General features: G+C 32.7%; 1 protein-coding gene across 2 annotated transcripts; it reads left to right on the top strand.

Annotated features, from left to right (window-relative positions):
* Positions 1-1,193: 1,193 nt before the first annotated feature.
* Positions 1,194-13,463, top strand: NijA (Ninjurin A). 2 transcript variants are annotated; one of them, XM_013317614.1, is made up of 7 exons: positions 1,194-1,539; positions 8,046-8,142; positions 8,321-8,434; positions 9,622-9,690; positions 11,398-11,468; positions 11,644-11,817; positions 12,339-13,463. In XM_013317614.1, the coding sequence occupies exons 1-7, from the start codon at positions 1,369-1,371 to the stop codon at positions 12,543-12,545; spliced, it is 903 nt and encodes a 300-aa protein (XP_013173068.1). In that variant the 5' UTR covers positions 1,194-1,368; the 3' UTR covers positions 12,546-13,463. The 2 variants fall into 2 exon arrangements, with proteins under 2 accessions (XP_013173068.1, XP_013173066.1); XM_013317612.1 differs by having other exon boundaries at positions 9,622-9,735.
* Positions 13,464-16,728: the final 3,265 nt, after the last annotated feature.

Below are 16,728 nucleotides of genomic sequence, written 5' to 3'. Positions count from 1 at the left end.
TAAATGTACATATGTAAATCGGAAATCGAAAAATACATTGGTACATGGCGGGATTCGAACCTAGGACCTGCAGATTGCAAATCAAGAGCTTGACCACTAAGCCACCGATGCTCGTCTCTTCCTGTATTTATGCAGTTTGCATTTGGAATATTACACACTTAGTAATAGTATTAAATCGCGTGGTAATATGTTTACTTTGTCTATAGAAAATCGCCGTCAAAAGAAATATAAACAATTAAATGTAGAGCAAGTTCACATTATATAACGTCCTTATTTCTTTAATTACATATATTCTTAAATCTATGATATAAAATAAAATATTTAAAAAAAACGAATAATTCACTAAAATATGTTATTAAAAGGAGTCCCTTTAGGCAAGGTCCCGAAGATACTGGCAGCGTTCCCTCTTTGTACAGCTAAACTAATATAACGTTATATAATCCATTTTAGAACCAGTTTATTAAACGTTAAGTTTAATTCCTCGTGGATCATATAATTACAAAGTATAATCCTAGGTTACCGACATGTACTCTAATCAACCTAAAATAACTTAGGATTACATCGATACTGTTTCTGTTCTAATATTTGATCATTATCAACTTTATTTTTCATAAAACACACATACTTGTAGCCGTGTTAAAAATTGATGAACTTTCTACACAAGTCGTCATTGTATGATTTAAAAAGTTTAATTAATTTGATTTTTCATTTGACAAAGAAATTCAACTTTTTCTAATGTTCTATCTACTCAGCCATGAGACTCCCACTGCTGGGCATAGGCCTCCCCCAAAGATCGCCACGATGACCGATCTTGTGCCACCCGCATCCAGGACGCTCCCGCAACCTTGACCAGGTCATCGGTCATTTTTTCTAATGTTAAACACTGTATATTCACTATAACCTGTTCCTAATTATTTTCTCACAGACAAATATATCTTCTATGTGTAGGCAATCGTGATAAACTTATATGCGTATTCATTTCCAATACGATTTAGGTCCCGAGTCGTTAAACTCGCTGTCAGTTTACAAAGTTATGAACGCAAAGAAAGTATTAATATTTTGACGTTAAACAGATGTGTTCTTGTGAACTTCGGGGAATCCACTGTATATTTCACAAAGTATCGTCTAGTTACTCTGTTTGTGTTGGAACTATGGTATTTTTAGAGATCAAGTCATTAAGTCACACGCTGTGTGTGAGTTGTCAGTGAACATTGCGACCGGCGCGAAGAGCGGACGTGTTATTGTGCTGCGCTCTATCGAACGCTTCACTGAAAACTTTCTTTGCAATTAAAAAAAAACTGTTAAAAGTAAACGAATAGCTAAAGATAATAATTGTTAGTTTTGTTGTTTATAACATTAAGTGTTATAATGTCGTCGAGTCATTCGGGTTTAAGCAAAGTGGACTCTCCCAAGGTTCACGGGACGAAACCTTTGGATCTGAATGACGTGGAAATGGTCTTCGGCACACCTACCTCTCCTAGGGGTGTTGTTAAACCGGATGTACATCAAATAAACGAAAGGACCCACGGCAAGGACACTGTAAGTTAGCTAATTAACTTGACAATATCATGACTTAAGTAAATTGAGAAAACTTCTTGCTTATACTGATTATATCATGTTTAAAATTTTAAAATCCATCTCATCTTATAACATTGTTAATTAAGTAACGATAATTTAACTTACTGTATTTACCTGAAATATTTAAAATCATCAGACAAAAGTTTTTAAACATGAAATATGTTTTAGCTATGTCATCAATGACTAACCTTGGCCGATGATCTTAAAATGAGGTACTCGTTCAATAACCTATCACATAATATTAAATTCATTTACATATTTTCAAATGTAATAGTTTTTAAGGACATTTATTTCGAAGACAAATATAATGTTTGAGTCTGAAAAAAACTAAAAAATAAGTTTTGTTTTAAAAATTTTATCGTATGAAATTTGTGAAAGTCATGATGCACTTTGACTGATAGTAGTCAGTTTTTTTTTGGTTAATTTGTGAGTTCAGTATAATATGTAATAACAATTTGACATTATTCATTATCGAGTCGTGCATAATACCTTGCAATGACCCGAGGAGAACGTTCATCTGATAATGATAAGACCATGCTCAAATCAGTAATTATAACTGTTGCTAAGTATAATTGTTTTGAAAACAAATTGTATTTATCACAACATATTTCTGCGAAGAAATTCAAAGATATGTGTGAAGTCAACCACGAATTTTGACATCATGGTTGACTATGGTAGTCACACCTGACTTAGGGTATGCTCTGAGCCTCTCAGTGGGGACAAAGAGCTGACGACGATGATAACAGATACGGGGTCTATCTTTTTAACCAACTGACCCTAGAGGGTAATGTTTGCCGCATTTATTTATTTATATTTTGTTTACATTTAAATATCACTGTTAGTTTTTCTGAAGTGCGCGTATAAGAATTAATTAATTGATTAATATGCGTTGTGGTCCGTGCAAAAATGCAATGTTTTTATTCACATTATGATGCTGTGAATTATTCATGTTAGTGTGGCATTCAGGGAGAAAGTTTCAGATTATTGCTGCGAAGTGCGATTTGATTTATTGGTTTGTACTTGCTTCGTACTGTCTACTAGAAATCTTTATCTTCATAATGTCGTACACAGAGTTACTAAGTGGCCGAGGGAGATCTTTAGTATACATCAAATTGTAGATATAGGAAACTATAGAACTGTTTAAGTTACTAAAAAGTAATCGTCAGTGCGGTGAGCAGATTAAACAAAGACAATTTGACGCTCATTTCTAATATCCTCTGTAAAATTATAAACTAAATTTTACTATTGTATATACAGATTCGCCTGGAATACAAAGCCTAGGTAAAGAACCTAATTTAAATGTAACTACTAAAGCATTGCGGCGCCAAACTTCTACCAAAAATGTATAACAATATAACTATTGTGTTAAATGTGGAGCGGCCTTTATACGTCTAACCGTGGGTTTCTGAGACCAGAAACCCCGTTTATAACATATTATTATCTTTGTATTGTCAAAGATAATGATAGAGATTACGATATATTTTATACAGAGATGTTGATCTTAGAAACCATCCGTTAGTTATGTATAGGATCGTGTATTAAACTGATTTTAACTAAAGTTAATTTATGGCCTTAAAATTTATTTAACAATATAAATATTGTTTTCTATGCAACGGATTCGGTCGAAGATATGTTAATATTTTTTAAACGTACTAAGCTACGTCAAATACTATGAAAACAGTATTTCGTCTGTGCATTCCAACTTTCGCGAGCAAATGAAATAATCGCGTAATTATTTTTAACCTACAAAAAAGTGAGCTGCATATATTATTTAAGAATGCAATAAAACAGATTGAATTTCACACGAATACAAATCTCATTTCCTATTATCTGGATCAAAGCCAATGTAATAATAGTGTTTAAGATCTACAAAACAGTTTCTCGTATAAGTTGCAATAGAACAAAACAACATTTTCTTTATCACGTTTAATAAAATTCGATTGTAACTGCGAATTATATCATTTAAAAAAAAATAAAAAACTATTTTATGTAACATACGAGCAAAATAAACGGTTCATTAAAACTAAGCTCTGACTTGTTTTTTCCGCGTTGTGACGTCATTAACGTATCAATCAATTCAAACTTTATGCCAGTTATATAGAACAGCATTTGGCGCGACGTAAAGGCACACAAGAGTCACACCATGTGTGCTTGCGTCTACACACATAAGCACTTGCAGAGACACCCATACGAGTAGTAAACATAAAAAATTTCCCGAGATTACTCGGAGGCTGCGGTTAATGACCCCGAGTGAACGATGACTACTCACACACTATATACAGCCTTCAAATAATTAACAACTATATACTATATATCAGTCATGTTCACAGTTCATAAAGTTCTTGATTGTGCAATAAACAATAATTTCAATGACACATCTAACTCTTAAAATAGTACGTCAATTGTTAACTCGTTTCCTTCAATTTTCCCTTGACAAAAGATCCAATAGTTTTAGTTTTGGATTTAAAGTTCTAAATTTAAATTTCAATCTTTATCGTCGTCTTATTTATATGCCTTGTAAATGTCCAGACTCTCTGAACACGTCTGTTTTCTCTGCTGATAAATGAAAAAATATTTTTGTCTCATTATGTTTAAATTGAATGAAAGAGATGAACATATGTTTCTATAGGAATTTCCCAAATGAGAAAATCCATCTGACTAATAAATCTTTCTACCGTTTCGTTAGTAACGTAATATTATTAAAAATATTTTCTGAAACAACCATATAATAAAGCTACTTACATGTTTATATTATTTTTTTTAAATCCAGACCTTTATAGAGTATGTATGTATTTAATGTCAATAATACATATATTTGGGAAATGAATTATAAGCGATCGTCAAAAAGTCTTTATTCTGAAATTAAATTCTCAGAACGATGTGTCACTGAAATAATTATTTTGACATAAATTTTTTAGAAACGCCATCTCATTTACGTACGCTTCGCGGTAAAATTGTTCAAATGAGTACAAATAAACTTATTGCTACGTCAATATAAAATAATTTGGGAAACCACACTGTAATATAGTCATGTCAGTATTTACGGATTTACGGACGAACCATTCGTTCGTAGCTTCATTGTAAGTAATAGTCGATTAGATTACTCATAATTCAATGTTCCTAACAACGCCAACGTTTCAATACTTTAGTTTGTAGTGCCATGTCACTTAAAGGTACTAATAACAAATAAACTCAAAAACTACTGGTCAAATATCAAAAATTCATACGCTATAATTATTACTCGATTTTTTTTAATTACGCATAGTCGCGGGAAAATCTAGTTCGTATAAATATGAATATATATATATTTATTGCTGTCTCTTTATTTGGCATGTAAATATGATGTTTCCTGATGATTTCCCTTGTCTCAAAACGTATGTCACAATCCAATTGAGGAATATCAAACCAGTAGAGTCAAAAAGCAGTGTTTCATAAACCTTGGTTTTCGGATATTTTACATTTTTTATTGTACATACATTTGGCAGGTGTCTCTAATACGTTGCATACGTATTAGAGGTATTTTAAAATTATTTAGCGTAGTCTGTCGCAACACGACTGTGTGTCGCGCGACAAAAACTACGTCTTTATTAATAGAATGCATGCAAGAAACTTACCATTGTAATTTTACTACATTGCAGACGTAAATAAATTCAGGGAAAAACGTCTGAAAATTATCATCGTCCCGGAGGCCTAATTTAGTCCTCTTTTCTTTCCCACCCTTTTCTTATAAGGAAAGGATGGGAAGTCGAAGTGGACTTTCCGGATGAGAGGATGCATGGAAAGGGAAAATATTTTCTTTCTGTGCATCCTCTCCTCCGTCGATTTAAGGTTGGCAACGCATATGCAATTGCGTATGTCTATGGTCAACGGTCACTTCGCTACTTTAGCGATTTCACGTGGCCGCTCGCTCGTTTGCCACCTTATGATATAAAAAAAAAACATTTTCAGTATCACATACCCGAGATTGCAATTTAATTGAAGTTACGTAGCAGAAGTAAAGTCGGCTACATAATTTTATATTACTGTACTGTGGAGCTAGAAAAAGTGCTTTCGCTCCGTAGTGATTCCTTAACGAATTTGAAAAATGCATGAAAGTGACACATTCACGTGACTTATCGAAAGTTATTGTCAATTCTATACATTTTTGAAGTTCTATATGGAATCGCTACAGAGCGACTGAACTTTGTCTAGTCCCCTTCTTCGGTTAAATCGTACGTGTTCTGGCAAAATTTGAGCTGTCAGTTTAACTTTAAAGTTCTCAGTTTTGTCTACACACTTTCAGTTAAAACTGTGCAGTTCAACTGTACAGTTAACATTGTGCATTTACTGGAGATGTGTAGCGGGATGAGGAAAATCCTAACTTCTAAAGCGGTCTTTAAAGTGACTCTAATTGTCTAAAGTGGGATATCTCTTAGCTAAAAATGTTTTCATGCATTTAACCTCGGTGACCTTGAAATTTATAACAATTTAAAAAAAATTGTGCATTTTTAATTGGTTATAAATTTGAGAATTACTTAATGTTAATTTGTTGAACAATAAAACAAAAAGAAAATGCTGTATTTCAGTAACTTTTCAGTGATTATTTTCTTTGTTCTTTCTATTGAATAGGTACATTTGTCGTTTTCTTGTTTTATGTGTGCGGTTTCTTATTTCATTACAATTTATTTTAAGTGTCAGTCAATTTTAAAACATTTGATACGATATAAAAATTCTAATTTTGATTTTTAGAAATCCGAATTCGTATTTAGAAACCAGGTACTCATTAACATAAAAACAATTAGATTCAAATTGGCGGGTAAACAACCGTGCATTATACACACTAACATGTGTTATCTAGATCGTGTGTGTTCGTAACTAAAATAGATCATTCACCGAACGATCCGGTGTCGTATCAAGCCAAATATAATTATTTAAATTTGACTAAACAACAAAAATCAGTGGCATAGCCCTGTGCCCTTGAAACTAACCTACAGATATTATTTAAAGCCGATCCGAACAACGCCCACACGTGCGACCGCTGCCAAACCTGTGGAAAACATTTATTTGTTCTCAGAATACCTAATTACTTTCCTGTTCAAATATATTACGTTTATCAATTTTACATACCTTTAATAAGTTTTTCCTAATAATTCATTCATTATAAAATACTACGTATAGCCCGCGTCTTCGTATGTGCGAAATTAAGTAGCCTAAGAGTTCTTCCAAACTAGTTCTTTTGACAGAGTTCTTTTGTTCCGTTTTGGAGATGACTTCTATAAGTATTGTTAGAAAGAAACTCCGACCCTGTGCAGGTGTACTGGCACAACACTAGCCTTACTAATATGTCGACGTTTATGTCCCCGCACTATTCATTCTGACACTGGATTTTGTTACGAAAGCACGTCATTCGCGCCAAATTATTCTAACTAATAAAGTCTTAAAGTATTTATAATATTAGTAAGAGCAACATAAGATATGAAATTTAAAAAAAAGAAACTTTCAACGTACAAAAGACAAGTATAAATATTGATACACTGAAATAATTCAGTTACATCTGTGCAATGAAACCATTTTGCTTATAAATTCAAATTTACTGCAGACCGATCAAAATGCATGCACAAATATCCCACGATGCAACCTTGGCACTGATAATGCGTTATGACGAGTGTAATTACTACAGTCTGCAATACAAGACATTGTAATGAGTAATCAGTGAACAGGAAAACCCTACATACACAAACGGCCAATCTTACGTTGTTAATAATGGTTTAGAAAAAACATTGCATTCGGTTTTACCCGTAGAACGGTAACAACTTTCACTAGAAATACATACGAATTGAGAAACTTCTGCTTTTTGAAATCGGTTAAAAATTAAACAATGTTTAATGCAAAACAACATTTAATAGTGAGCTTCATTAACACTCGACAATTCTGTTATTTGTTAAATAAAGTTATAAAAACGTTTTCCAAAACTAATGGGGATATTATTTAGTATTATTTAAAGTGAGTTTCCACTGTAAACTATATTTATTTGTATGCATTTTAGCAGTAAAAATGAAGTGGTCAACTAACCCAATTTTTATTGGATATAAATAAATCTGAATAGAACCTCATTATAAAGTTAGAATGACGTACGTTAAAGCAAGTTTTAAAAAGGTGTGTTATTACGCACTTAGAAGGAAACTTGTTCATGAAACGCCAAATAATATGTAATTTACATAAGCAGTTCGTATTTAAATAACACGTTTAATTCATCGTGTCTCATTACATTAATACAATGCTTACTTAGTTTATGTTTTATAAAACGTATGAAAAAGATATTATTAAATTTTAGTAACTAAATACTTTATTTTATCTTGTCTATGAGCATCACTGAGCTATTTTAGCGATACCAGATGTTTGTTTAGTAATTTGCCACTTTACACTATAAAAAAATTTACAAGTGTGTTTTAGATTTAATATTAAAAATAATTAATTTATGTTTCCAGCTCAACACACATATCGGCGGCCACGAGGCAGAGGCCGGACACCCATCGCAGCCACTACTGGAGCCCGAAAAGGAGAGACCGAAGCCTCCGCTAGCGGGTAAAATATTTTACATTTATTTAATTAAATACACAGTAAATACATGTGTAGATATACTCTGTTGAAAATCGAGATCAAAACATTGTCCACAAACATGTAAATTGCATTCGCTATTTCTGTTTGTTCGGGTGCTTTTCCTGCCATTTTAACATAATTGATTTTAATCAACTTGTTCCAGGTCCCGAGGTAGACGACCTGGACGAGGAGAAGCCTTCAGACGCAAATCCCTTCCCTGGCATCGACGACGGCCTACTCGAGCACGGGGATAAGAAACATGACGGACCACACGAAGGTAAACAAAGGACCACTATTTTATACCATGTCACCGTCAAATCGGGATTGCCGGGATTGTCAAGACCAACCGCAGTGCAGTTGACGCAACATTGATTTCATTGTCATATTTACGCGAAAACTCCGCAAGGCTTCTACTTATCAAATTGAAATTTAACACAGATATAGAACATATTCTCGAGTACCACACGAAATTTCGCCCTTTTTTCTTATTTCTGCGAAGTCGCGAGCAAAAACTAATTATAATAAAAGATGGACATGTAAATGCTTAATTACTGTACGCAACTTTCCTTAGCAACAATCGTATAGTTAAAGAAATATTTTGTTTATATACTACACTATTTATGTATATAATATATATTTTATATAAAGAGAAACGTCCTCTAAACGTCTGCTGTACGGTCTCTTATCAACGTGCGAATAACAAACAATGTCTTCGTTAACAACTTGCTTGCATTGTTTAATTATAATTAAATTTATTTAAAAATATCAAGACTGTTTTTTAAACTCGTCCTACAAAATAGTTTGCTTGAATTAAATTTTGTTATCATCAATTTAAACACTATAACTATTCAAAATATATCCAGTGACATGAAGTAATTTATAATTTTGGAGATTGTTTTTTTCTTTTTATATATTTTTTATTTCATAACAAATTTTATTTTCTGGTAATTGTATGTTAGGTTATTAAAAAGAAGCGTATCTATATTTTCAATGCGTATGTCAAAAGTTCATAATTATTTTATTTCAGTTTCGATAATATTTGAATACAGTATAAGTTTCTAACAGCATGAGATTACAAGTTATAAAGAAAACGTCAGGTTTTCCCCACTATATTATCTTTAATTATTGCTAAATTTCCTTACATATCAGTACATTTTCGTGTAGCATTACATTTGTTCCTATCATCAGGCCAGTAACAACTGGGTTATCTCACCACCGAAACGATATGCGGTCAGTCGATAATATTTTATAAATATATTATAAATTATGAACAATTAATTACAATTATAATTGCAAGAAAAGTTATTGTTTTCTAAAAACTTTTTTTATACAAAAAATCTTGGTTTTAATATGTTCCTAAATATTATAAAAGCAACACTGTTTAGTTCAGATGAATGCTAACACAAGAATTTCTAAGAAGCCTGTACATTATTATTTAATGTAGATTGATATTTGTCTTTCCAGGGAGCGAGGAGAAAAGCGGCGATGGATCAACTCATCCGACACACGACGACGGCATCGGCACAGACGAGGGTAAATGGCCGTGGCCTGCCACCGACGAGACTGACTATCCTTACGGTGACTGGATGCATGATTACACACCGTACACCCCTCACCTAACCTTACATCTCCCTACCTCACCTCACACCCCGACACCTCACACTATTGCCTCACTTATCTTCACATACCATCTCCTCATTTCATGAAAGGGCCGAGGATGTGAAAACATACCATTTGTTATAAGAACACATTTTCACTTGCACCAATGGGTTAGCTCGGTTATGGTTAGACATAAAGAGAAAAAAGTATTTGATGCTAGTTGTGATGATACCAAACTATGGGATTTTTATCGCAATTTATGCATTAATCCCTAATCTTATCATTGATTTTTCTCAATCCCATCACCATAATAATTATTATACTCTCGATGATGTAAATACAATCACAGATCAAAGCAAGTTTTGTATATTTTTCTTTTCACATCAGAATAATTAATAAAACTAATTTGACATTATAAAAATGCATTACGAAGGTCATACATATGTCTGCGTTGTGAAGCCAGTTTGCTGAGTGCTATAATGACTGAGTCACCAAGCTTCGGCCACGTCATACACAAAACTAGCGTGCACAATTATTTGGCAGAGTTTTTGTCCAAAAGCGCCCTCTACATTGTTATATAAAAGGAACTGTCAACAAACATGTTTCAATTAGTACAATATGCTAAAGAGTAAAATACAAAATACTAATGAGATCCAGGTGCCCTTGGGATGCACGGAAGAGCCGGAGGGAATGTACGTTAGCGGGAAAAATTTGAGGGCCCACTGATTGTAAAAGAAATGTGGCAACACTTTCACCGAAGGATATAAAATTATACCGAAGGATATATAAAGGAGCCTAAGAAAAAAGTTAAAAAAACTTATCTAAACTAGGTCAACGCTAACAAAGATGTTAAGTCATAAGATCTATTAAACAGATTAACTGTTTCCTAGAAACGTCAGATCAAATAACATCTCGTGTACAATTCAACGCTGTCTTATGATTTATACGGATTCCACTGTATAAGGAAGTTATGACCATTTAATTTGTGGACATGTATGAGGAAACTAGATTATTGTAGACAATTAAATTACTATACTCTTAATTTAATTTATTAAATACGAAACGTGATCGACTAACAAAAGTCTTAGATCTAACTAAACTCCTAAATTAATTATTTTAAAAGGAAAAAGATATTTTTTTTTCTTAAATAATGGTTTTTAATGTACAAAAATATTTGTTAATTCCTCTTTGTAAAAGTTTCGTCTATTTTGTATTCGAAAAAAAATCTTCTATCTACGATTTAAGAAAAAAATATGTTAATTAAAGGCACACTTGCCATGGAACAAAAGAACAAAAGAATCATAGTGTACATAATATGCAAGACATCGCATGCGAGTGGCACGCAACATGGCGGATATTATAATACTTATGTAGTTACGTTGTACACAACCTGTTCCATTAAATGCTTAACGGGAAACAGCTTGCATGACTTATTTAAAATAAATATGTTACGATTGATAGAGTTAATTTCTTCATATTAGATCTGAAATGTAGATACTTTTCTTTACAATGGGCAAATGTAAATCTAAAACGTTTTAGAAAGCTTGTTATTAGCAACAATAAAATACAAGTCGCAGCTGGTATCTGTTCCGTGAGTGTTGTAATTGTATATTTAATATGAATATAAATTCTTATTTGCAGATGGTATGAACGGATTCGACAATAGATTCGGCATCAACGATCCACCCGGCTCACCTTACCCGCCCCCAGGCGTAAGTTTTATTGCATTTTTAATTTAATTACTGAACTTTTAGTCAGACCTTTATACTTATAATCTCAAAGATAGCTAAAAAATATTACAGAATTATTATAATTTGGAAAAAAAACATGTAAATATAGACTCTTATTGTAGAATGATTGTTGACTTATGAGTTATGACCTCCTCAGTCTATCCCGGACGTGAACACGTACCAGCAGAAGAAGAACCTGGCGCAGGGTATGATGGACCTCGCGCTGCTCTCCGCCAATGCCAACCAGATGCGCTACGTGCTCGAATCTTCGACCGCACATCCTTACTTCTACCCGAGCCTCGTCTTCATCTCGCTTAGCGTTATCTTCCAGGTAAACCCATTGCACCAACACGTTATCATAGATCAGAGTTCAGTTACAAATTTCAACATAAAATGTATCCTATGTTATTTAGTATTAATATAGCTTTCCAACGTTAAGAATTTTTGAAAACGGCTTAGTAGGTTTTGAATTTATTTGTTACAAACTTACAAATGTTTCTTCTTTATAATATTAGTGTACATGTAGGTTGCATATTATGGCGTCTTAACGCGTTCTGTTCCATCGAACGTCTAGGTCAATATTTCTATAGGCAAAATTAGGTAAAAATTACAGCTTTGGACGGATACATATTGTTAATTAGAAGACTAACTGTGGGTTTCTTAGACCAAACGCTCTGTACAAAACATACAGTCATCCCTGTCATTATCTTTGTCAAAACAGAGGCAACAATATGTTTTAAACGAAGATTTTGATCTCATAAAGCAACGAGAAAGAGATAAATTATCCACTAAAGTGTAACAAGTCAAAACAATCAAACACCCTTAACATTCTTTCTTTAATTAACGTTACAGATTGCTGTTGGCATTGGCCTTATCATGAACAGTCGGTACGACGTCAAAGACGAGAAGGAGATCTGCAAAGCTGACAAGATCAACAACATGACAGTCCTCGGCATCTTCCTCATCACCATAGTCAATGTATTCATCACCTCGTTCAGCGTAGCAACTCCCACCGCAGTGGCGGCGGTCGGCGCGGCCGTGGTGCAACAGGCAGGCTGATAACTCACATACAGATAGACTGAAAACATATAACCCACGCGAATAATATTATATAGAAATGCTAACTACGCGACCACAATAACATGATAGGACAGTGTTGTGTTGTAAACACAAACACATATGTGGGAAATTTATATACCATGTTATTGTGCATTTCTACTATTCTTACCGTAGGTTTCTCAGACCAATTTTTTTTGTATAAAACATATTGACATCCCTATCATTATTTTTAACAGAACTGAGATATGTTTTAAACGGAGATTTTGATTTCAGAAACCAACGATTAGTGAATTTCGTCTGCAGTTTGACTTGTATTGAAAAATATTGTCATCCCTTACATTTGCTTTCAAAAAATTGAAACAACAATATGTGCAGTAACACATATATGTTATTTCAATATTTTTATTTTAACGAAACAATGCAGAGTTGTGTTTTAATAGACAAGACATAAAGCTACGTAAATCTATTATTTGGTTTTAACTCATTACAAATAAGAACTATTTTTTAAACTTTACATTTACTTACATACAAAATGTATTGGACCGGTGATTAAACATATTGGTGCTATTATTCCAGTATATTGATAGATCTAAGACACATTTTTAGTATTTAAGTTTTGAAAATATAAGAAATTAAGAAAAATCTTTCTCTATTTAATTTTAATGTCGTTAGATTTAAAAACATAACAGTACATAAGTTATTTTTTAGCAATATCAGTTGCATGCGTTATGTACTGTCAATATCATAGCAAAATATCTATATTCTGGTAGATTTTCATACATTTACATGCATAATATGTTTAGTATATTAAAAAAACAGTTGTATATCTTTTATGAGTTGTTTTTCTTGTATTGCGCAAATATTTATAATACAAATCGATTTTTTATATAATGGACGTAATTTTTGCTTTATCAATGTTATATGGTTAGATTTTAAAACGATTTTTACTTAAAGATCTATAAAATTTTTCATTAATGTTTATTTCTGACATCAAAATCTCTGTATAAGACATATCGTCATCCCTGTCATTTTTGTCAACAGAGATAGGTATGTTTTAAATGGAAATTTTAGTTTAGAAACTAAGTAAGTGGATACTCAAATTTTATTTTCGTACTTTATTAAATATTATTTCAACAGTCCACTGGTATAAAAAAGACATGTTTATTATTGTAAATTAAAATTTCTAAAGTTCTGTATTAAAATGTCTAGTCTAAATAAATTTGTAAATACTTAGTTAGGCTGGAAAGATTTATTACGCAATTAATTGCAAAACAGGAATACTGGCGATCGAAATAACTTTGAGCTTACTTATCGGATATTAAAATATTTATTAAAGTTCCGTACCTCATAGGAAAAAAACGGAACCCTTAGAGGATCACTTTGTTGTCCGTCCGTCTATCTATCAAGACCCTTTTTTATATATTAAGAACTAAAAGGCAAGATATTTTGTTGAGCAATATAAACCGTTATTATTTAATTTTTTATGAGCTTTTTAATAAAACGTCACCTAAAAGTTTCATGCATTTATTAGTTATGATCTGTGTTATATTAGAAGCCATCTTGACTAGATCTGAACTTTGATCTTATATTTTTATACACATAAGTACCACCTATTTAAGATTTTATCGTTTGTTATGTATTAGCACTTATTTTTGTAAACGCTTTTAATATAAATTTATAAGTTTAATTAATAAAATTATAAATAGAACTGATGACTCAATGTTTTATTAATTACTACATTTTAAGAATCGAAGCTTGATAATGTTTTCTCACTCAAAATACTATTGACGTAGAAATCCATCTTGACCCTGACTTTATTTGATATTGGAACAAGTGTTCATCTTCCAAATCAAACTATCACTGAAGACGTTACTCCCTTCTTGATCATGTCACTCTTCCATACAATCCATTCTTTGGCCTACATCCCGATATACCTGTTGAGAAATGAATGGTCGACGAATAAACGAAGGTTAAATAAGTAGATTTGTATCGTCCATGGTATCCAATTACACTACGATTTATTTTCATTCTCTTTTAGGAAAACATTTTGACATACGATTCAAACTTAAAAATATAAAAGGTTTCGAATATTTGAACATAAGAAGTTGACATAGTTTTCTAGTGAACCTAATTTCTTAACAATACCCTTGTCTAAGCATAATTAGCGACATTAGTTAGAGGGCGCCACTAAAAAAGTAAAAAGTTACTGGCACATAGTGGCGCCGTCAGATTTTACTTCTTTCTTTTATCGAGTAGTTTTTTTTATTTTTCAGTGTAAAAAGAGTGAGTTGTAACAATGAGCAGAGATTACTGTTGTTTTTAATTACTTTTATTTGTTATATCGTAGTGTTTTGTATATATTTTGTGTTAAGTTATAATTATAATTCTATAATAAACATTTAATCGAAGAGTGTGTTGCTTTTATTTTGAAGAACCCTTGATAAAAAAGAAATACAGGATAAGAAAGAGAACAAACACGCGATGCCATTTATCAGATAAAAAGAAGTTTAAATTCTCTCTTTGAATAATTATTATGCGTATAAAAAGGTTCCCTAGAATATGTTTGTATGGATAGATGTGTTTTGTTCTATTACGTTTACGTTTAACTGTAAACAGTCTGCAAAAGAAAGCAAAAAGTGAAAGTTAAATATTGTTATTGTACATCATTCCTAAACGTTTTTACAAATATTTAAGTTTGGTGTAATTTAATTTACACGTGTTGCTTAATGTAATATAAGGAAACTTTCCTTGCGTACAATGATAATTATTCAATTCTCATTTTTTACTTATTTTTTTTTATATCATAAGGTGGCAAACGCACGTGCGGCTACCTGAAATCGCTAATATAGCGAAGTGACCGTTGCCCATAGACATACGCAGTTGCATATGCGTTGCCCACCTTTCATCGACGGAGGAGAGGATGCACAGAAAGAAAATATATTCCCTTTCCATGCATCCTCTCATCCGGAAAGAGGACTAAATTAGGCCTCCGGGACGCACACTCAACAGACGAAACGCGGAATTGCTTCCACTTGACGCCTGTCTTCTGTGTGGTCGTGGTATTTCACCGGGCGACCCGGGCCAATTCGTGCGAAGATGTTAAAGCGGACTCTACCACTGTTAAAATTTCGGCAAATATTCTGACGAGGAAAATTTACTTCTCAAAGTATCTGAAACTGTTTTGATTAAATACAATATATGAGACATAGAATTATAATGACACTAATTACATGGATGTGGGACAAATATTGCCGTCTCTGTTTTGTCAAAGAGAAAATAAGGGATGTCAATATGTTAATACAAATGTAACTGCAGTGTAAACCCACAGTAAAGACAAACAAAATGCAATAGCTATTAATTGAGAACACGTCCCAGTGAAGTGCGGTGCTGACCTCTGTCGGACGGCTGGTGTTCCAGCGATCCGCTGTCGGCTAACGGCGTCGTGACTCGCGACCGGTCTCACCGCATCCGACATCAAACCTCTGAGCGGTTGCAGCGCTGCACACTTCCAATTGTAAATCACGGGCTTTCGCCCGCGACTTCTTCCACGCGGAATTAAAAAAATGCTAGTAATGAATATATCCTACGCAACTTATTCATGTAGCTTTCTAAAGACGAAAGATTTTCTAAATCGATCCTGTAGTTTTTGAATTTATTTGTAACACAGAAAAATACAAATTTTTCCTTTTTATAACATTAGTGTACTGCCGCAATCAATAACGTGAAGCGACCACAAAAGAAAGTTATATGACGTAAAGATTATGCCATTTTTTTTCTTTATTTCTTTCAATAGATCAAAGGACGCAGTTACGGAATAAATTGTAATCAAATTCAATGACAATTTAAAACAATTTAAAAAATAAAAAGCGCTTTAAGCGTTAGAGTATACATTTTGTATTTTTTCGTGTTAGTTTAGAGTAATTTGTGATAGAAAAGTGGCTTTAATTGATTAATTTCTAGTAAAGTTAAATCACGATAACGGTTTTCGTGTCTTAATAGACATGCGATGATCGACTTTCTCAAATCTTAAATTAATTAAGGTCACTTGCTCTTGTTTAGAATATGTAGTTCAAATCACAACTTAAGTGTAGGCGTTACTGATCGATACATATTAAACAAATTGGAATGTCAGTATGTAGTATTGAAGAAAATCATATTTCGTACCGCCATGTACCAATGTGTT

Source organism: Papilio xuthus, unplaced genomic scaffold, assembly GCF_000836235.2.
Source record: "Papilio xuthus unplaced genomic scaffold, Pxut_1.1 DF826938.1, whole genome shotgun sequence".
Taxonomy (NCBI): Eukaryota; Metazoa; Arthropoda; class Insecta; order Lepidoptera; family Papilionidae; genus Papilio; species Papilio xuthus.
The sequence above is the reverse complement of the archived record's forward strand: the minus strand, read 5'-3'. Positions and strand labels throughout refer to the sequence as shown.